General features: G+C 43.5%; 1 protein-coding gene across 1 annotated transcript in view; it reads left to right on the top strand.

Moving 5' to 3' along the window:
* The window catches only part of LOC139163488 (NADH-quinone oxidoreductase subunit N-like), a 196,148-nt gene extending 179,975 nt beyond the window's left edge, over positions 1-16,173 (top strand). The window contains 2 exon segments of the mRNA XM_070744286.1: positions 15,561-15,709; positions 15,794-16,173. Of these exon segments, the coding sequence (XP_070600387.1) occupies positions 15,561-15,709; positions 15,794-16,173 (529 nt within the window).
* The last annotated feature ends 222 nt before the right edge of the window (positions 16,174-16,395 follow it).

Here is a 16,395-nt window from a genome sequence, read left to right as displayed (position 1 = left end):
TCCTTCCTGCTACTCCTCTCCTTCAATCACCTTTCTTTCCTCCTCCTCTTCCTCCTCCAACCTCCTACCCTTCCTTCTCTTCCTCCTATTCAACCTCCTCTCATTCTTCCACCCTTCCTTCTCCTCTTCTTCCAACCTTTCTCCCTTCCTTCTCTCCTTCTGGCTACTCCTCTCCTCTATGCTGCTGTCACTGAAGTTTCTGGCTACCAAATAAATGGAGATCTTCTTTCCTGCAGCTTACCTGAATTTTATTTCAGTGTTTTTATCCTGGCTTGGAACAAGATTTGATTTTTTCTTTCTAACACTACCTTTAATAGGTCAACTATTCTCTATATACTACCTGTCCATAAGAGAAAGCTAGGATATAATTTTTAATCTATTTACATTAAAGTAAGCTTAAAGTCCAAGACCAATTTAGCAAAAATAGCATCTTCTTACTCAACAGATCCTTCTGGGAGTATACATTAGCACAAGTAAGAAAGCCCAATTCTGTTCCAACTTTTGATTTCATATAGGGTGGGGTGGGGAGGGGAGAAGATAAAGGAATGATCTCTTTGGATTGTGGTCAATAGATTTGTCAACCATATTGAAGATGATGATGATGATGATGATGATGATGATGATGATGATTATTATTATTAATTGGATTTGTATGCCGCCCCTCTCCGCAGACTCGGGGTGGCTAACAACAATGATAAAAAACAACATGTAACAATCCAATTTAATAAAACAACTAAAAACCCTTATTATAAAAACCAAACATACACACAAACATACCATACATAACTTGTAATGGCCTAGGGGAAGGAATATCCTAACTCCCCCATGCCTGGCGACAAGGTGGGTCTTGAGTAATTTGCAAAAGACAAGGAGGGTGGGGGCTGTTCTAATCTCTGGGGGGAGTTGATTCCAGAGGGCCAGGGCCACCACAGAGAAGGCTCTTCCCCTGGGGCCCACCAAACGACATTGCTTGGTCGACGGGACCCGGATTAGACCAACTTTATGGGACCTTATCGGCTCCTGGGATTCTCAGCCATTGCCCTCAACTGTGTCAGGAAGCATATTTTCCCTAAAAGTTCAGAGGAGTAGATTATGGAAACATCCTTCAAGAAATGGGAGAAAATAAGCATAGTAAACTTTCTCCAGAATCCATATCCGTGCACCGTATCAGTAGGCTACCCAAATGGGAAACAATTTTGCAGATTATTTTAATAGGGAGCAGAGGGAATCATGAATAAACTGGCAAATCTCTGAAAATTAAGAATAATAATAATAAATAATAATAATAACAATTTATTGGATTTGTATGCTTTCCCTCTCCGTAGACTCGGGGCAGCTAACAACAATGATAAAAACAGCATGTAACAATCCAATTAATAAAACAACTAAAAACCCTTATAATAAAACCAAACATACACACAGACATACCATGCATAACTTGTAATGGCCTAGGGGGAAGGAATATCTCAACTTCCCCATGCCTGGTGGTATAAATGAGTCTTGAGTAGTTTACAAAAGACAGGGAGGGTGGGGGCAATTCTAATCTCCGGGGGGAGTTGGTTCCAGAGGGCTGGGGCCACCACAGAGAAGGCTCTTCCCCTGGGGCCCGCCAAACGAATGTTAAATGTCTCCAGAAAATTATTTTTTGAGATGTCTGGACCCAGTTCAGACTGACAAAAATATTAGTCAATAGTTGCCTGTGTGCAGTTTGATTGGCCAAATCTCAAACATGAAAGGGAACTGGGCAGCAAAGCTTGCATTTGTTGCTGCAAATGAACTTTTGGGTGTTAAGAAATATAAGTCGCAAAGAAGGTGAGCTGTCAACACTGCTGAATTCTCCATGTGTCAGATTAAAAATGACTGGATCCTACACCCTCCACTAACTGCAATCCTCCATTCTCTCTTTTAAATCTCCATTTACTGCTTGGCGAGGAGGAAAAGTCTGCAACAATTATTCTCCATCATCTGCAAAGGAAGAAGGAGAAGAAAGGAAGAGGGGGACAGAGAGGGAGAAAGGGAAGGAGAAGAAGAGGAAGAGGAAGAAGGAAGAACCCTTGAAAATGTTCAAAGATACTTCACAAGAAGAGCCCTTCATTCCTCCACTCGAAACAGAACACCCTACGAAACTAGACTTACAATGCTGGGTCTTGAAAGCTTAGAACTACGACACCTTAAACAAGATCTAAGTATTGCCCACAAGATCATATGTTGCAATGCCCTGCCTGTCAAAGTCTACTTCAGCTTTAACCACAACAACACAAGAGCACACAACAGATTCAAGCTTAACATTAACCGCTCCAAACTAGACTGTAAGAAATATGACTTTAGTAATTGGGTTGTTGAAGCATGGAACTCATTACCGGACTCAGTAGTGTCAACCCCTAACCCCCAACATTTTACCCTTAGACTATCCACGGTTGACCTCTCCCGATTCCTAAGAGGTCAGTAAGGGGCGTACATAAGCACACTAGAGTGCCTTCCATCCCCTGTCCTATAGTCTCTCCTATATCTCGTATTTCTTCTCTACTATATCCTCTATAACCTTCATTGTGTATTATTGTGTATTGGACAAAATAAATAAATAAAATAAATAAAATAAGGTAGGGAGGAGCAGCGGGAGAAGGAAAAGAAGAGAGAGAAGGGGAGATGGCGACAGTGACAGAGGGAGAAGGAGAAGAAAGAGAGATAGAAAGAGGGAGAAAAAGAAAGAGAAGAAGAGGAAGAAGAAATGGAGAAGGCAGGGAAGGAAGAAAAGGACAGGAGAAGAAAGGGGACAAAGGAGAGGGAAATGGAGACTCCAGGAACCCCTTCTCTATGGAACCTGGGCCAGAGAACCCCCAAACTAGGGGTCTCCAACCTTGGCAACTTTAAGACTTGTGGACTTCAACTTCCAGAATTCCACAGCCAGTAAAGGTCAACAGTGGACAGTCTAAGGGTAAAATTTGGGGGGGTTGGTGACAAAATCATTTATCAATCATTTATCTGGCTATTTTTGTCCCAGCTTGGCCAACAATTGTAGTAACTGTGAAATTAAATACATATCCTTTTTCGTTGCAATGTGAAGCTACCAATGAGTTTGGGTCAGGAAGCCGACTAAAGGAATTTTTTTTATGTATTTACTTTTCAATCCAGTAAGATCTGAAGCATAATATTCCCTCTCCACGTCTGGCATCAGAGAGTATCTTTCCATTTGTCTATAAATACAAAATTCTAGTATATGTAAGGCAGACTTAGAAATAATAAAGAGAGGCATGAAGGCTTCAGGTCTATCATAATGCAAATTTATTTATGTATTTATTTATTTATTGGATTTATGTCCAAGGACTCGGGGTGCCTTACAACATATAAAGCAACAATATAGCATCCTAAATCCAATTAATTTAAATTAATTAATCTAAAAACCCTAAAACCATTAAAAAACTCTCATTTCCCCTCTATCAACTAACTTATAATACATTCGTCGGCCAGGGGGCTAGAGTCTAGTGGCCCCAAGCCTGGTGGCATAGATGAGTCTTCAGACTTTTGCAGAAGGCAAGGAGGATTGGGGTAGTATGAATCTCTGGGGGGAGATGATTCCAGAGGGCCGGGGCCACCACAGAGAAGGCTCTTCCCCTAGGCCCCTCCAAGCGACATAATTGATGGGACCTGGAGAAGGCCGATTCTGTGGGAACTGACCGGTCACTGGGACTCGTGCGGATGAAGGTGGTCCTTCAAGTATTCTGGTCCGATGTCATGTAGGGCTTTATAGGTCATAACTGTTGTATATACTCCTGATCAGTTGGAGGATGATGAAGATATTGAGGACGCGGATTCAGATAGTGTTTATGAAGTAGTGGGGGGCCGGGGTTACAGGTAGTAGAACAGGTGGGAGGCCAGTCACAGGATGGGACTATGAATTCAGGATCTAGCGAGGGAGAATCAGATGCTCGCTGGGTTAATCCTAAATTCAGAATAATTCAGAAACGTAGAGAGCAAAGGTCTGGAAGAAGATATTAAGGAGAGGAATGGGTTAAATATTGTAGTGACATAATTGGCACGTCAGGGGGCTAGTGGAGAAGAAGGGTGGAGTTTCAACATTGATGAAAGGAAATATGGAGGTGTTTTCACCATGCTAAAGTAAGCCAAAGTATTTTGTATTGTATTTAATCAGTGCTGCTGTCTTTTTTAAAGCTATGTAATTAGGAAATAAATCTTGTCTAAGTGAAGCAGAAAAAGGAATGTGAGAAATGCGCTAGAAGAGAGATAACGGACCGATTGATGTCTGGAATGTGTTGAAGTGCAAGAGAACAGAGAAATAAACAGAGTTGCTTATTTCATGAAATGATGCATTTAATGAGAGTTATTTGTAATTACTAAACTTCTACCAGAAACCAGAACAATAACCAACACTTTGAATTGCGTCCAGAAACCAATTGGCACCCAATGCAGTCCTGCAGGAAATAATGACCAATGATCATCATCGAAAGCAGAGATTTCCCAATTTTGGAAACTAAGTTGCATGGACTTCAACTCCTAGAATCCCCCATCCTAGATGGCTGACTGGGGAATTCTGGGAGTTGAAGTCTCCTGCCCCGAGTCTTTGGAGAGGGGCGGCATACAAATCTAATAAACTATAAACTATCTCCCTGATTTAAAGGACAAGAGAAAGGCAGGATGGGACGATGGTCCCTTTCCTCACTAGTGATATTTGCTTAAAATACGTCCCCTGCATTTACATTAACTGGCAGGCAGCCTCTCTGTAGCGAGCATGGATTTTTCAGCTTCACGAGGTTCCACCTGACCGGTCTTGGTGAGGACAGAGCTACGGATGCATTGGAGGGTTGCCTTTGGCAATGGACATCGCCTAAACAAGAGAGGCCGACGTAGAGCCTTGGGGTTCATGCTGGAGGCCGCTAAGGAAACAACATTCTTTGCAATTGTCTATTGTTTCCAGGCTTGATCATTCTACCTTGTAGGTGCAGCTCCGACCCATCCTCCGAGGTTGAATGCAGTAGAATTTTTGAACTACTGCAATGCAGTGCTAAGTTTTCATAAAGTGAAGGACATGTGGGCACTGCAGAGTGGGTCCGGTTTTCTAAGAAAAGATTAGCTGGGTTTATATATATATATATATAATTTTTTATTTACGGTCAAAGGCCATCAATATAATATTAATAATAATTAAAAGGAAAAAGAACAGGAAACAGGACACAGGATTAGCTGGGGGGGGTTTTCTGCATTATTTCTCCTCCTCCCCCCCTGGTCCCATCTCTCTTTCTTCTCCTTCTCTTCCCTATCCTTTTCCTCCTCCTCCTCCTCCTCCTCCTCCTCCTCTTCCCCCTCCTTTTCTATTTCTTCTTCCTCTTATTCTCCTTCTTTTTCTCCCTGTCACCATATTCCTTTCTTCTCCTTCTCCTCTCTCTCTCTTCCGCTCCTCTCCCTCTCCTATCCATCTTCGTCTCCTTCTCTCTCTCTCTCTTTCTCCCTCCCTCTCCCACTCCCTCTCTTTCTCTTTCTTCTCCTCCTCCTTCTCCTCCTTCTCCTCTGCAATTTTGCTACAATTCTTGTATTCTGGTGCGGAGAGCCCAGAACTAAATAAATGAGACCAGAGCCGCTGGGTGTCAGGAATCCCCTTGAAACCTTTAGATGTATTAACCCACCAAACTTTTGATACTGCATCAGCCTGACAAACTACAAGGGAAGTTTCAAAGTCCTGGGCTGGATCGCTGAGTAGTAGCCAACCCGACAGGAATGGGGGTGTTTTAACACCCTGCTTTATTGCTTAGGTGCAAAGAAACATTTTCCTATACAGTGATACCTTGTCTTACGAACTTAATTGGTTCCGGGTTGAGGTTTGTAAGGTGAAAAGTTCATAAGACGAAACAATGTTTCCCATAGGAATCAATGGAAAAGCGATTAATGCGTGCAAGCCCAAAACTCACCCCTTTTGCCAGCTGAAGTGCCCGTTTTTGTGCTGCTGGGATTCCCCTGAGGCTCCCCTCCATGGGAAACCCCACCTTCGGACTTCCATGTTTTTGCGATTTCGCTGAGGCTCCCCTTGCTGGGAAACCCCACCTCCGGATTTCCATTGCCAGTGAAGTGCCCGTTTTTGTGCTGCTGGGATTCCCCTGCTGGGATTCCCCTGCAGCATCGCAAAAACATGGAAGTCCAGATGTGGGGTTTCCCAGCGAGGGGAGCCTTCGGCTGGCAATGTCCGGAGGTGGGGCATCCCAGCGGTGGTGGTTTGGGTTCGTAAGGTGAAAATAGTTCGGAAGAAGAGGCAAAAAAATCTTAAACCCCGGGATCGTATCTCGAAAAGTTCGGATGATGAGAGGTTCGTAAGACGAGGTATCACTATATATTAGAAATAAGTGTCAGGCACCCATACACCTCCCAGGTATGAAGAACAGTAACTGGGCATGGCTAGTTTAATGAAAAGAAGAACCAGGGGAGACATGATCGCAGTCTTCCAATATCTCAGGGGCTGCCACAAAGAAGAGGGAGTCAAGCTATTCTCTAAAGCACCTGAGGGTAGAACAAGAAGCAATGGGTGGAAACTAATCAAGGAGAGAAACAACTTAGAACTAAGGAGAAATTTCTTGACAGTTAGAACAATTAATCAGTGGAACAGCTTGGCTCCAGAAGTTGTGAATGCTCCAACACTGGAGCAGATGTTGGATAACCATGTGTCTGGAATGAAATAGGGCTGTAATGGTGAACTTATGGCATTTGTACTGGAAGTGGCATGCAAAGCCATCTCTCTGGGCACTTGAGCTGTGACCCGTTGCTTTTCTGGTCCAGCTGGTGTTCATGCTAATGGGGAAAGGAAAAGAATGGAATGGAGAGGAAAGGAAAAGAACAGAAAGGATAAGAATGGAAGGGAAAGGAAAGAAATGGAGAAGAAAGGAAAGGAAAAGAAAAGAATGGAAGGGAAAGGAAAGGAAAGAAATGGAGAAGAAAGGAAAGGAAAAGAAAAGAATAGAATGGAGCAGAAAGGAAAAGAAAGGAACAGAAAAGAACGGAATGGAAAGGAAAGGAAAGAAATGGAGAAGAAAGGAAAGGAAAAGAAAAGAATAGAATGGAGCAGAAAGGAAAAGAAAAGAACAGAAAGGAAAAGAAAGGAACGGAAAAGAACGGAATGGAAAGGAAAGAAATGGAGAAGAAAGGAAAGGAAAAGAAAAGAACAGAATGGAGCAGAAAGGAAAGGAAAAGAACAGAAAGGAAAAGAAAGGAACGGAAAAGAATGGAATGGAAAGGAAAGGAAAGAAATGGAGAAGAAAGGAAAGGAAAAGAAAAGAATAGAATGGAGCAGAAAGGAAAAGAAAGGAACAGAAAAGAACAGAATGGAAAGGAAAGGAAAGAAATGGAGAAGAAAGGAAAGGAAAAGAAAAGAATAGAATGGAGCAGAAAGGAAAAGAAAGGAACAGAAAAGAACGGAATGGAAAGGAAAGGAAAGAAATGGAGAAGAAAGGAAAGGAAAAGAAAAGAATAGAATGGAGCAGAAAGGAAAAGAAAGGAACAGAAAAGAATGGAATGGAAAGGAAAGGAAAGAAATGGAGAAGAAAGGAAAGGAAAAGAAAAGAATAGAATGGAGCAGAAAGGAAAGGAAAAGAACAGAAAGGAAAAGAAAGGAACAGAAAAGAACGGAATGGAAAGGAAAGGAAAGAAATGGAGAAGAAAGGAAAGGAAAAGAAAAGAACAGAATGGAGCAGAAAGGAAAGGAAAAGAACAGAAAGGAAAAGAAAGGAACGGAAAAGAACGGAATGGAAAGGAAAGGAAAGAAATGGAGAAGAAAGGAAAGGAAAAGAAAAGAACAGAATGGAGCAGAAAGGAAAGGAAAAGAACAGAAAGGAAAAGAAAGGAACGGAAAAGAACGGAATGGAAAGGAAAGGAAAGAAATGGAGAAGAAAGGTAAGGAAAAGAAAAGAACAGAATGGAGCAGAAAGGAAAGGAAAAGAACAGAAAGGAAAAGAATGGAAGGGAAAGGAAAGGAAAGAAATTGAGAAGAAAGGAAAGGAAAAGAAAAGAACAGAATGGAGCAGAAAGGAAAGGAAAAGAACAGAAAGGAAAAGAAAGGAACGGAAAAGAACGGAATGGAAAGGAAAGGAAAGAAATGGAGAAGAAAGGAAAGGAAAAGAACAGAACAGAAAGGAATAGAAAGGAAAGGCCTATACAATTTATACATTGTATGTTTGTGTGTGTGTTTGTTTGATTTTTAATAAGGGTTTTTTAGTTATTTTAAATATTAGATTTTTTAATATGCTGTTTTTATTATTGTTGTTAGCCGCCCCGAGTCTACAAATCTAATAAATGAATGAATGAATGAATGAAAGGAAAAATTAGCACCAAATGCTTCGCAGGGTTAACTCTGACTGCCTTGTCTGCCCACTTAATAGGTTATGCATTAACCATCTATTTGGTTAATGCATAAGGGTTCAACGTTTTGAGCGAACCTATCAAAATAGATGTGTCCCGTGTTCAAGCACATTGTGTATTCACACAGCCTCTGCAGAAATATCTACTCAACAATGAAGTAGATAGAGTGCTGGCCACCAGCCATTTGCAGAACCTCACCCGGTTCATATTATATTTCTTGATTTTACTGTTTGTTTAGTCCAGTGAACTTTCAGTAGGTGGCAGCACCTATCCGAGCCTGGAAGCTAAGCAGCATCAAAGTAGCCAGTAAATGGATGGGAGACCACCAGAAAGCCAAAGTTAGGTGTTATGTATTAACTGTGTATCTGGTTTCACCCAGGTCCAGGGTTTGAGCAGGAGAATGCTCGAACACTATTGGTTGATACATCTCACAGCTCCCTATAAAAGGGACCAGTTGCTGGTTGTACAAAGAAGTTGTCAAGTGAAGAAGTTCCCTTTGAAGTCTGTCTCCTGTCATTATTCCCACAACTCAACAGTGGCGACGAGAGCTTGGAAGTTGGAGAATGAAGATGATCGGATTTTTTTTAAAAAAATATTTTTTGTTTGTGTTGGGAGGGACACTTTGGGTCTTATTTATTTATTTATTTATTAGATTTGTATGCCGCCCCTCTCCGTAGACTCGGGGCGGCTCACAACAATAACAAGAACAATGTAAGAACAAATCTAATAATTTAAAAAACACTAAAACCCCATTATTAAAAGCAAACCTACACACAAACATACCATGTATAAACTGTATAGGCCCGGGGGAGATGTCTCAGTTCCTCCATGCCTGACGGCAGAGATGGGTCTTAAGAACTTTATGAAAGGCAAGGAGGGTGGGGGCAGTTCTAATCTCTGGGGGGAGCTGGTTCCAGAGGGTCGGGTCCGACACAGAGAAGGCTCTTCTCCTGGGTCCCGCCAAACTACATTGTTTAGTCGACGGGTCCTGGAGAAGGCCAACTCTATGGGACCTAACCGGTCGCTGGGATTCGTACGGCAGAAGGCGGTCCCGGAGGTATTCTGGTCTGATGCCATGAAGGGCTTTATAGGTCATAACCAACACTTTGAATTGTGACCGGAAATTGATCGGCAACCAATGCAGACTGCGGAGTGTTGGTGTAACATGGGCATACCTAGGGGAGCCCATGATTGCTCTCGCAGCTGCATTCTGCACGATCTGAAGTTTCCGAACACTCTTCAAAGGTAGCCCCATGTAGAGAGCGTTACAGTAGTCGAACCTCGAGGTGATGAGGGCATGAGTGACTGTGAGCAGTGAGTCCCGGTCCAGATAGGGCCCCAACTGGTCTTCTAGTGCAGTGTTTCCCAATCTTGGCTACTTGAAGATATTTGGACTTCAACTCCCAGAATTCCCCAGCCAGTGAATGCTGGCTGGGGAATTCTGGGAGTTGAAGTCCAAATATTTTCAAGTGGCCAAGGTTGGGAAACACTGTTCTAGTGCAACCTCCTGCTGGTGCAGGAGACCCTATACCAGTGATGGTGAGCCGTTTTTCTCTCGGGTGCCGAAAGAGTGTGGGTGCATGTGATTGCGCACGCATAGGTGCCCATGCCCATAATTCAATACCTGGGGAGGGAAAAAACAGCTTCCCCTGTCCCCCGAAGGCTCCCTGGAGGCCGGAAACGGCCTGTTTCCCAACTTCTGGTGGGCCCAGTAGGCTCGTGTTTTACCCTCCCAAAGCTCCAAAGGGTTCCCTGGAGCCAGGGGAGGATAAAAGCACCCTCCCTATCCCCCCGGAGGCTCCCTGGAAGCCAGAAACACCCTCCCAGAGCCTCTGTGTGAACCAAAAATCAGCTGGCTGGCACACACATGCACATTAGAGCTGATCTTGGAAGGACCTTGGAGGTCTTCCAATCCAACCCCCCTGGCCAAGACAAGCGTCTTTCTATCATCCCGGACCAATGTTTGCCTAATCTTTTCTTGAAAACCTTTAGCAATGTAACACCCACAACTCCAGGAGGCAGGTTTTAAAAAATTATGGGCGCTCCAGTGCTGAAGGTTTTAAGAAGAGACTGGACAGCCACTAGTGTGAGATGGTATAGATTCTCCTGCTTGAGCAGAGGGTTGGATTAGAAGACCTCCAAGGTCCCTTCCAGCTTCTGTTCTGTTCTGTTCTGCTCTGCTCTGCTCTCCTCTCCAGTTCACTCCACTCTATTCCCATTCTCTCTTCTCTTCTCTTCTCCTCGCTTCTCTTCTCCTCGCTTCTCTTCTCTTCTCTTCACTTCTTTTCTTGCTTCTCTTCTCTTCACTTCTCTTCTCTTCACTTCTCTTCTCTTCACTTCTCGCTTCTCTTCTCTTCTCCTCTCCTCTCCTCTCCTCTGCTCTGCTCTGCTCTCCTCTCCTCGCTTCTCTTCTCCTCTCCTCTCTTCTCCTCTCCTCTGCTCTCCTCTCCTTGCTTCTCCTCTCCTCTCCTCTCCTCTCCTCTCTTCTCTTCTCCTTTGCTCTGCTCTCCTCTCCTCGCTTCTCTTCTCCTCTCCTCTCTTCTCTTCTCCTCTTCTCTGCTCTCCTCTCCTTGCTTCTCCTCTCCTCTCCTCTCTTCTCCTCTCCTCTGCTCTCCTCTCCTCGCTTCTCTTCTCCTCTCCTCTCCTCTCTTCTCTTCTCTTCTCTTCTGCTCTGCTCTGCTCTCCTCTCCTCGCTTCTCTTCTCCTCTCCTCTCTTCTCTTCTCCTCTCCTCTCTTCTCTTCTCCTCTGCTCTGCTCTCCTCGCTTCTCTTCTCCTCTCCTCTTTTCTAGTCTCTTCTCTTCTCCTCTGCTCTGCTCTCCTCGCTTCTCTTCTCCTCTCCTCTCTTCTCTTCTCCTCTGCTCTGCTCTCCTCTCCTCGCTTCTCTTCTCCTCTCCTCTCCTCTCTTCTCTTCTCTTCTCTTCTCTTCTGCTCTGCTCTGCTCTGCTCTCCTCTCCTCGCTTCTCTTCTCCTCTCCTCTCTTCTCTTCTCCTCTCCTCTGCTCTCCTCTCCTCGCTTCTCTTCTCCTCTCCTCTCCTCTCTTCTCTTCTCTTCTCTTCTGCTCTGCTCTGCTCTCCTCGCTTCTCTTCTCCTCTCCTCTCTTCTCTTCTCCTCTCCTCTCTTCTCTTCTCCTCTGCTCTGCTCTCCTCGCTTCTCTTCTCCTCTCCTCTTTTCTAGTCTCTTCTCTTCTCCTCTGCTCTGCTCTCCTCGCTTCTCTTCTCCTCTCCTCTCTTCTCTTCTCCTCTGCTCTGCTCTCCTCTCCTCGCTTCTCCTCTCCTCTCCTCTCTTCTCCTCTCCTCTGCTCTCCTCTCCTCGCTTCTCTCTTCTCTTCTCTTCTCCTCTCCTCGCTTCTCCTCTCCTCTTCTCTCTTCTCTTCTCCTCTGCTCTCCTCTCCTCGCTTCTCTTCTCCTCTCCTCTCTTCTCTTCTCCTCTGCTCTGCTCTGCTCTCCTCTCCTCGCTTCTCTTCCCCTCTCCTCTCTTCTCTTCTCTTCTCCTCTGCTCTGCTCTCCTCGCTTCTCTTCTCCTCTCCTCTCTTCTCCTCTCGTCTGCTCTGCTCTCCTCTCCTCGCTTCTCTTCTCCTCTCCTCTCCTCTCTTCTCCTCTGCTCTGCTCTCCTCGCTTCTCTTCTCCTCTCCTCTCCTCTCTTCTCCTCTGCTCTGCTCTGCTCTCCTCGCTTCTCTTCTCTTCTCCTCTCCTCTCCTCCTCTTCTCTTCTCCTCTCTTCTCTTCTCCTCTCCTCTCCTCTCTTCTCTTCTCTTCTCCTCTCCTCTGCTCTGCTCTCCTCTCCTCGCTTCTCTTCTCTTCTCTTCTCCTCTCCTCTCTTCTCTTCTCCTCTCCTCTGCTCTCCTCTCCTCACTTCTCTTCTCCTCTCCTCTCTTCTCCTCTCCTCTCTTCTCTTCTCCTCTGCTCTGCTCTCCTCTCCTCTCCTCTCCTCTCTTCTCTTCTCTTCCCTTTCCTTCCCGTATTCTATTTTCTATTGTATTGTATTGTATTGTATTGTACTGTACTCTACTCTACTCTACTCTACTCTACTCCATTCCATTCCATTCCATTCCCATTGCATCAAACGACTTCATTTCTCCCCCTCCACAGCCTGGCCAACGTTCCTCCCCTTTTCCTTTTTTCTTAAAAAGAAAATCTTGTCCCAATTCCATCCCCCCAAATGCATCGTCTTGTCCTCGGTCCCACCAAGCAAGAAGGTCATCCTGGAAGGTGGTGGCTCCCTTCCCCTTTTGGCCCACATTCTGCTTTCCTTTCGCGGTGTAGATGGTTCTTGGGCAGAGAAGCCAGAAGGCAGATAGCTGATTCGGCTAAATTTCTCTGCAGCCTTGCATCTCCCTGACGGTGCAGCATTGACGGCATGGTTTCGAGAGCATCGAGGGGGGATAGCACTTGGCCAACTCCCAGCGAAGAGCCTCCTTTGCCCAACTCCTTCGACCCAAGCGTGAGCCTTCTGCTCGGAGCCATCCTCTCTTCCAAGGGAGGAAACCATAATTGAGTTAAGACCGCTGAGCAGTTTCTGTCACTTCAGGCTGTTCGCTTATTATTCTGGTCACTGCAGTATTTTCCCCAGATTAACTATTAAAAAAAAAAGTTCACAAATATGAGTGGAGGAAGGAGAAGAATCTTTTTTTAAAAAAGATTAACCTCTAGCACAGTAATTTTCAACCTTTTTTGAGCCATGGCACATTTTTTACATTTACAAAACCCTGGGGCACATTGGGGTGGGGGGGGCTAAAAAAAGTTTGGACAAATTTTTTTTCACTCTCTTCCTCCCTTTCGCTCTATTTGTCTCTCCCTCCCTATTTCTCTCCCTTCTTCTTTTTCTCTCTCTCTCTCCATCCCTTTCTTTCTCTCTTCCTTCCTTCCTCTTTTTTGCTCTTTCTCCCTCCCTCCCTCTATGTCTTCCTCTCTCCCACCTTCCCTTCCCCCCCTCTCTCTTTCTTTCTCTCTTGCTTTCTTTCTCTCTCTCTCTTGCTCTCTTGCTTTCTCTCTCTTGTTCTCTTTCTCTTTCTTTCTTTCTTTCTCTCTCTTTCTCTCTTGTTTTCTTTCTCTCTTTCTTTCTTTCTCTCTCTCTCTCTTTCTCTCGTTTTCTTTCTCTCTGAGCTTCGCGGCACACCTGACCATGTCTCACGGCACACTAGTGTGCCGCGGCACGCTGGTTGAAAAACACTGCTCTAGCAGAAACTATAAGAGCCAGCAAAGCTTGAATGGAGTAAAGAACTACACTGCTCAAAAAAAATAAAAATAAAGGGAACACTTAAAAAACAGAATATAATAATAATAATAATAATAATAATAATAATAATAATAATAATAATTTATTGGATTTGTATGCCGCCCCTCTCCGTAGACTCCGTAGAATATAACTTGAAGTAAATCAAATTACTGTGAAATCAAACTGTCCACTTAGGAAGCAACACTAATTGACAGTCAATTTCACATGCTGTTGTGCAAATGGAATAGTTGTGCAAATGAAATACCCAATGAGAATATTTCATTCATTCAGATCTAGGATGTGCTATTTGAGTGTCCCCTTTATTTTTTTTTAGCAGTATACGTCGCCTTAACATGATCTAAGCATAGCCCATAAAATCATCTACTACAAGGTCCTTCCCGTCAACAACTACTTTGGCTTCAACCACAACAACACATGGGCACACAACAGATACAAACGTAAAGCAAACCGCTCTAAACTCGACGGAAGGAAATACAACTTTAGTAACCGAGTAGTTGATGCATGGAACTCACTACCTGATTCTGTCGTATCATCTCCTAACCCTCAAACTTTACCCTTAGACTATCCAATGTTGACCTTTCCCAATTCCTAAGAGGTCAGTAAGGGGTGTGCATAAGTGCACCAGCGTGCCTTCTGTCCCTGGTCCTAATGTTTCTCTTTTACTAGTATCATGTATAATATAAATATTTTTGTATACCACCAATATGTACTTGACAAAAGAAACAAAAATAAACAAAATAGAATAAATATACCTCTTCACAGTGCTTTACAGCCCTCTATAAGAGGTTTACAGAGAGTAGGCATATTGCCCCCAACAATCTCGGTCCTCATTTTATGGATCTTGAAAGGATGGAAGGATGAGTCAAACTTGAGCCTACTGAGATTCGATCTGCCAAACTGCTGGCTGCCGATGATCAGCAGAAGAAGCCTGCAGTACTGCACTCTAACCACTGCACCACTGAGGCTCATAATCAGGGGTGGGCAGCAGGTAGGACGGGGTGGAACGCAGTTCCACTGGTGGAAATGAAGATGCGTGCACAGCTCCAGCTGATTGGCGGCTGTCACTTCCTGGATTACTGGTCTTGGCTCGTCTCTCCTTTTTTCCCCTGCTGCTGCTACTGCATCTGCGCTCCTTGCTTTTTTCCCCTTTCCTCCTTCCTGGCTGGCTGGGGAATTCTGGGAGTTGAAGTCCAAACAGCTTCAAGTTGCCAAGGTTGGGAAACACTGGTCTAGAAGACCTCCAAGGTCCTTCCCCACTCTGTTATTCTGTTATCTTAGTAAGGAACCATTCCAATCCAGGTTCATACCAGAATGTCAGATGTAAATACATCTCGGTTCTAACAGATGACCTTCACCGACAGACAGCTAAGGGAAGGGTGACTTTGATTTCTTCTTGATTTATCAGCAGCTTTTGATACCCTGATCCAGCCGCTCTTCCTGAACCAGCTTTGCTTTTGAAGGTTGAGTGGGGCAGGAGGCATTGGGTTACTGTGGCTCCACTCCTACTTACAAGGGAGGGGTTTCAAGGATAACGTTGGGAGATGATATCTCGTCTCCTCTGCCAATTGTGCTTGCTGCCTACTAGTTAACTGAACCACCTTCAAGATGAGGACAATTAGAAAGCCCAAAATAGTTATGAATTAGAAACTGTCTACTTTCCCACCTTCAAGATGGGGTCAATTATGAAGCCCAAAATAGTTATGAAATAGAACCTGTCTTTTTTTTTGGTGTGGGAGGGAACACACAGTCTATGGAGAGAGGCAGCATGCAAATCTAATTAATAATAATAATAATAATAATAATAATAATAATAATAATAATAATAGAAAAGATATAAGGAAACATGTAGGATCTATCTATGTATCTACGTATGTATCTATGTATGTATGTATCTATCTATGTATGTATCTATCTATGTATCTATCTATCTATCTATCTATCTATCTATCTATCTATCATCTATCTATCTATCTATCTATCTATCATCTATCATCTATTTATCATCTATCTATCTATCTATCTATCTATCTATCTATCTATCTATCTATCTATCATCTATCTATCTATCTATCTATCTATCTATCTATCATCTATCTATCTATCTATCTATCTATCTATCTATCTATCATCTATTTATCATCTATCTATCTATCTATCTATCTATCTATCATCTATCTATCTCTCTATCTCTCTATCTATCTATCATCTATCTATCTATCTATCTATCTATCTATCATCTATTTATCATCTATCTATCTATCTATCTATCTATCTATCTATCTATCTATCTATCTATCTATCTATCATCTATCTATCTATCTATCTATCTATCATCTATCTATCTATCTATCTATCTATCTATCATCTATCTATCTATCTATCTATCTATCTATCTATCTATCTATCTATCTATCATCTATCTATCTATCTATCTATCTATCTATCTATCTATCTATCTATCTATCTATCTATCTATCTATCTATCATCTTCTAAATCTTTGTTATGCTTTTTTCTTTCTGTGGGGAGAAAAATCCCACGCCAACTCCTTTCAACTGAAACTGGGAAGTAATATTCAGGCCTGATTGCTGCGCTGAAGTATTATCGGCCAAGCTGTAACCAGATAAGCTGTCTCTGCTGACCCTTTAGATAAGTCCCAGCTGTCTCGATGGGCTGATCTCTCCCACAGCCCCTTCAGATGGGACGTCCTGCCATTTCATCAGGTTCCGTTTACAGCAATGCAGGGCCCAGCTTTGTGTCTCTGCTTTGCAGCAAGAGTGCAGCAAAGGGCTGTCTGGTTGAATGAT

Source organism: Erythrolamprus reginae, chromosome 3 (assembly GCF_031021105.1).
Source record: "Erythrolamprus reginae isolate rEryReg1 chromosome 3, rEryReg1.hap1, whole genome shotgun sequence".
NCBI lineage: Eukaryota > Metazoa > Chordata > Lepidosauria > Squamata > Dipsadidae > Erythrolamprus > Erythrolamprus reginae.
Note: the sequence above shows the minus strand (reverse complement) of the source record. Positions and strands in the feature narration are given on the sequence as shown.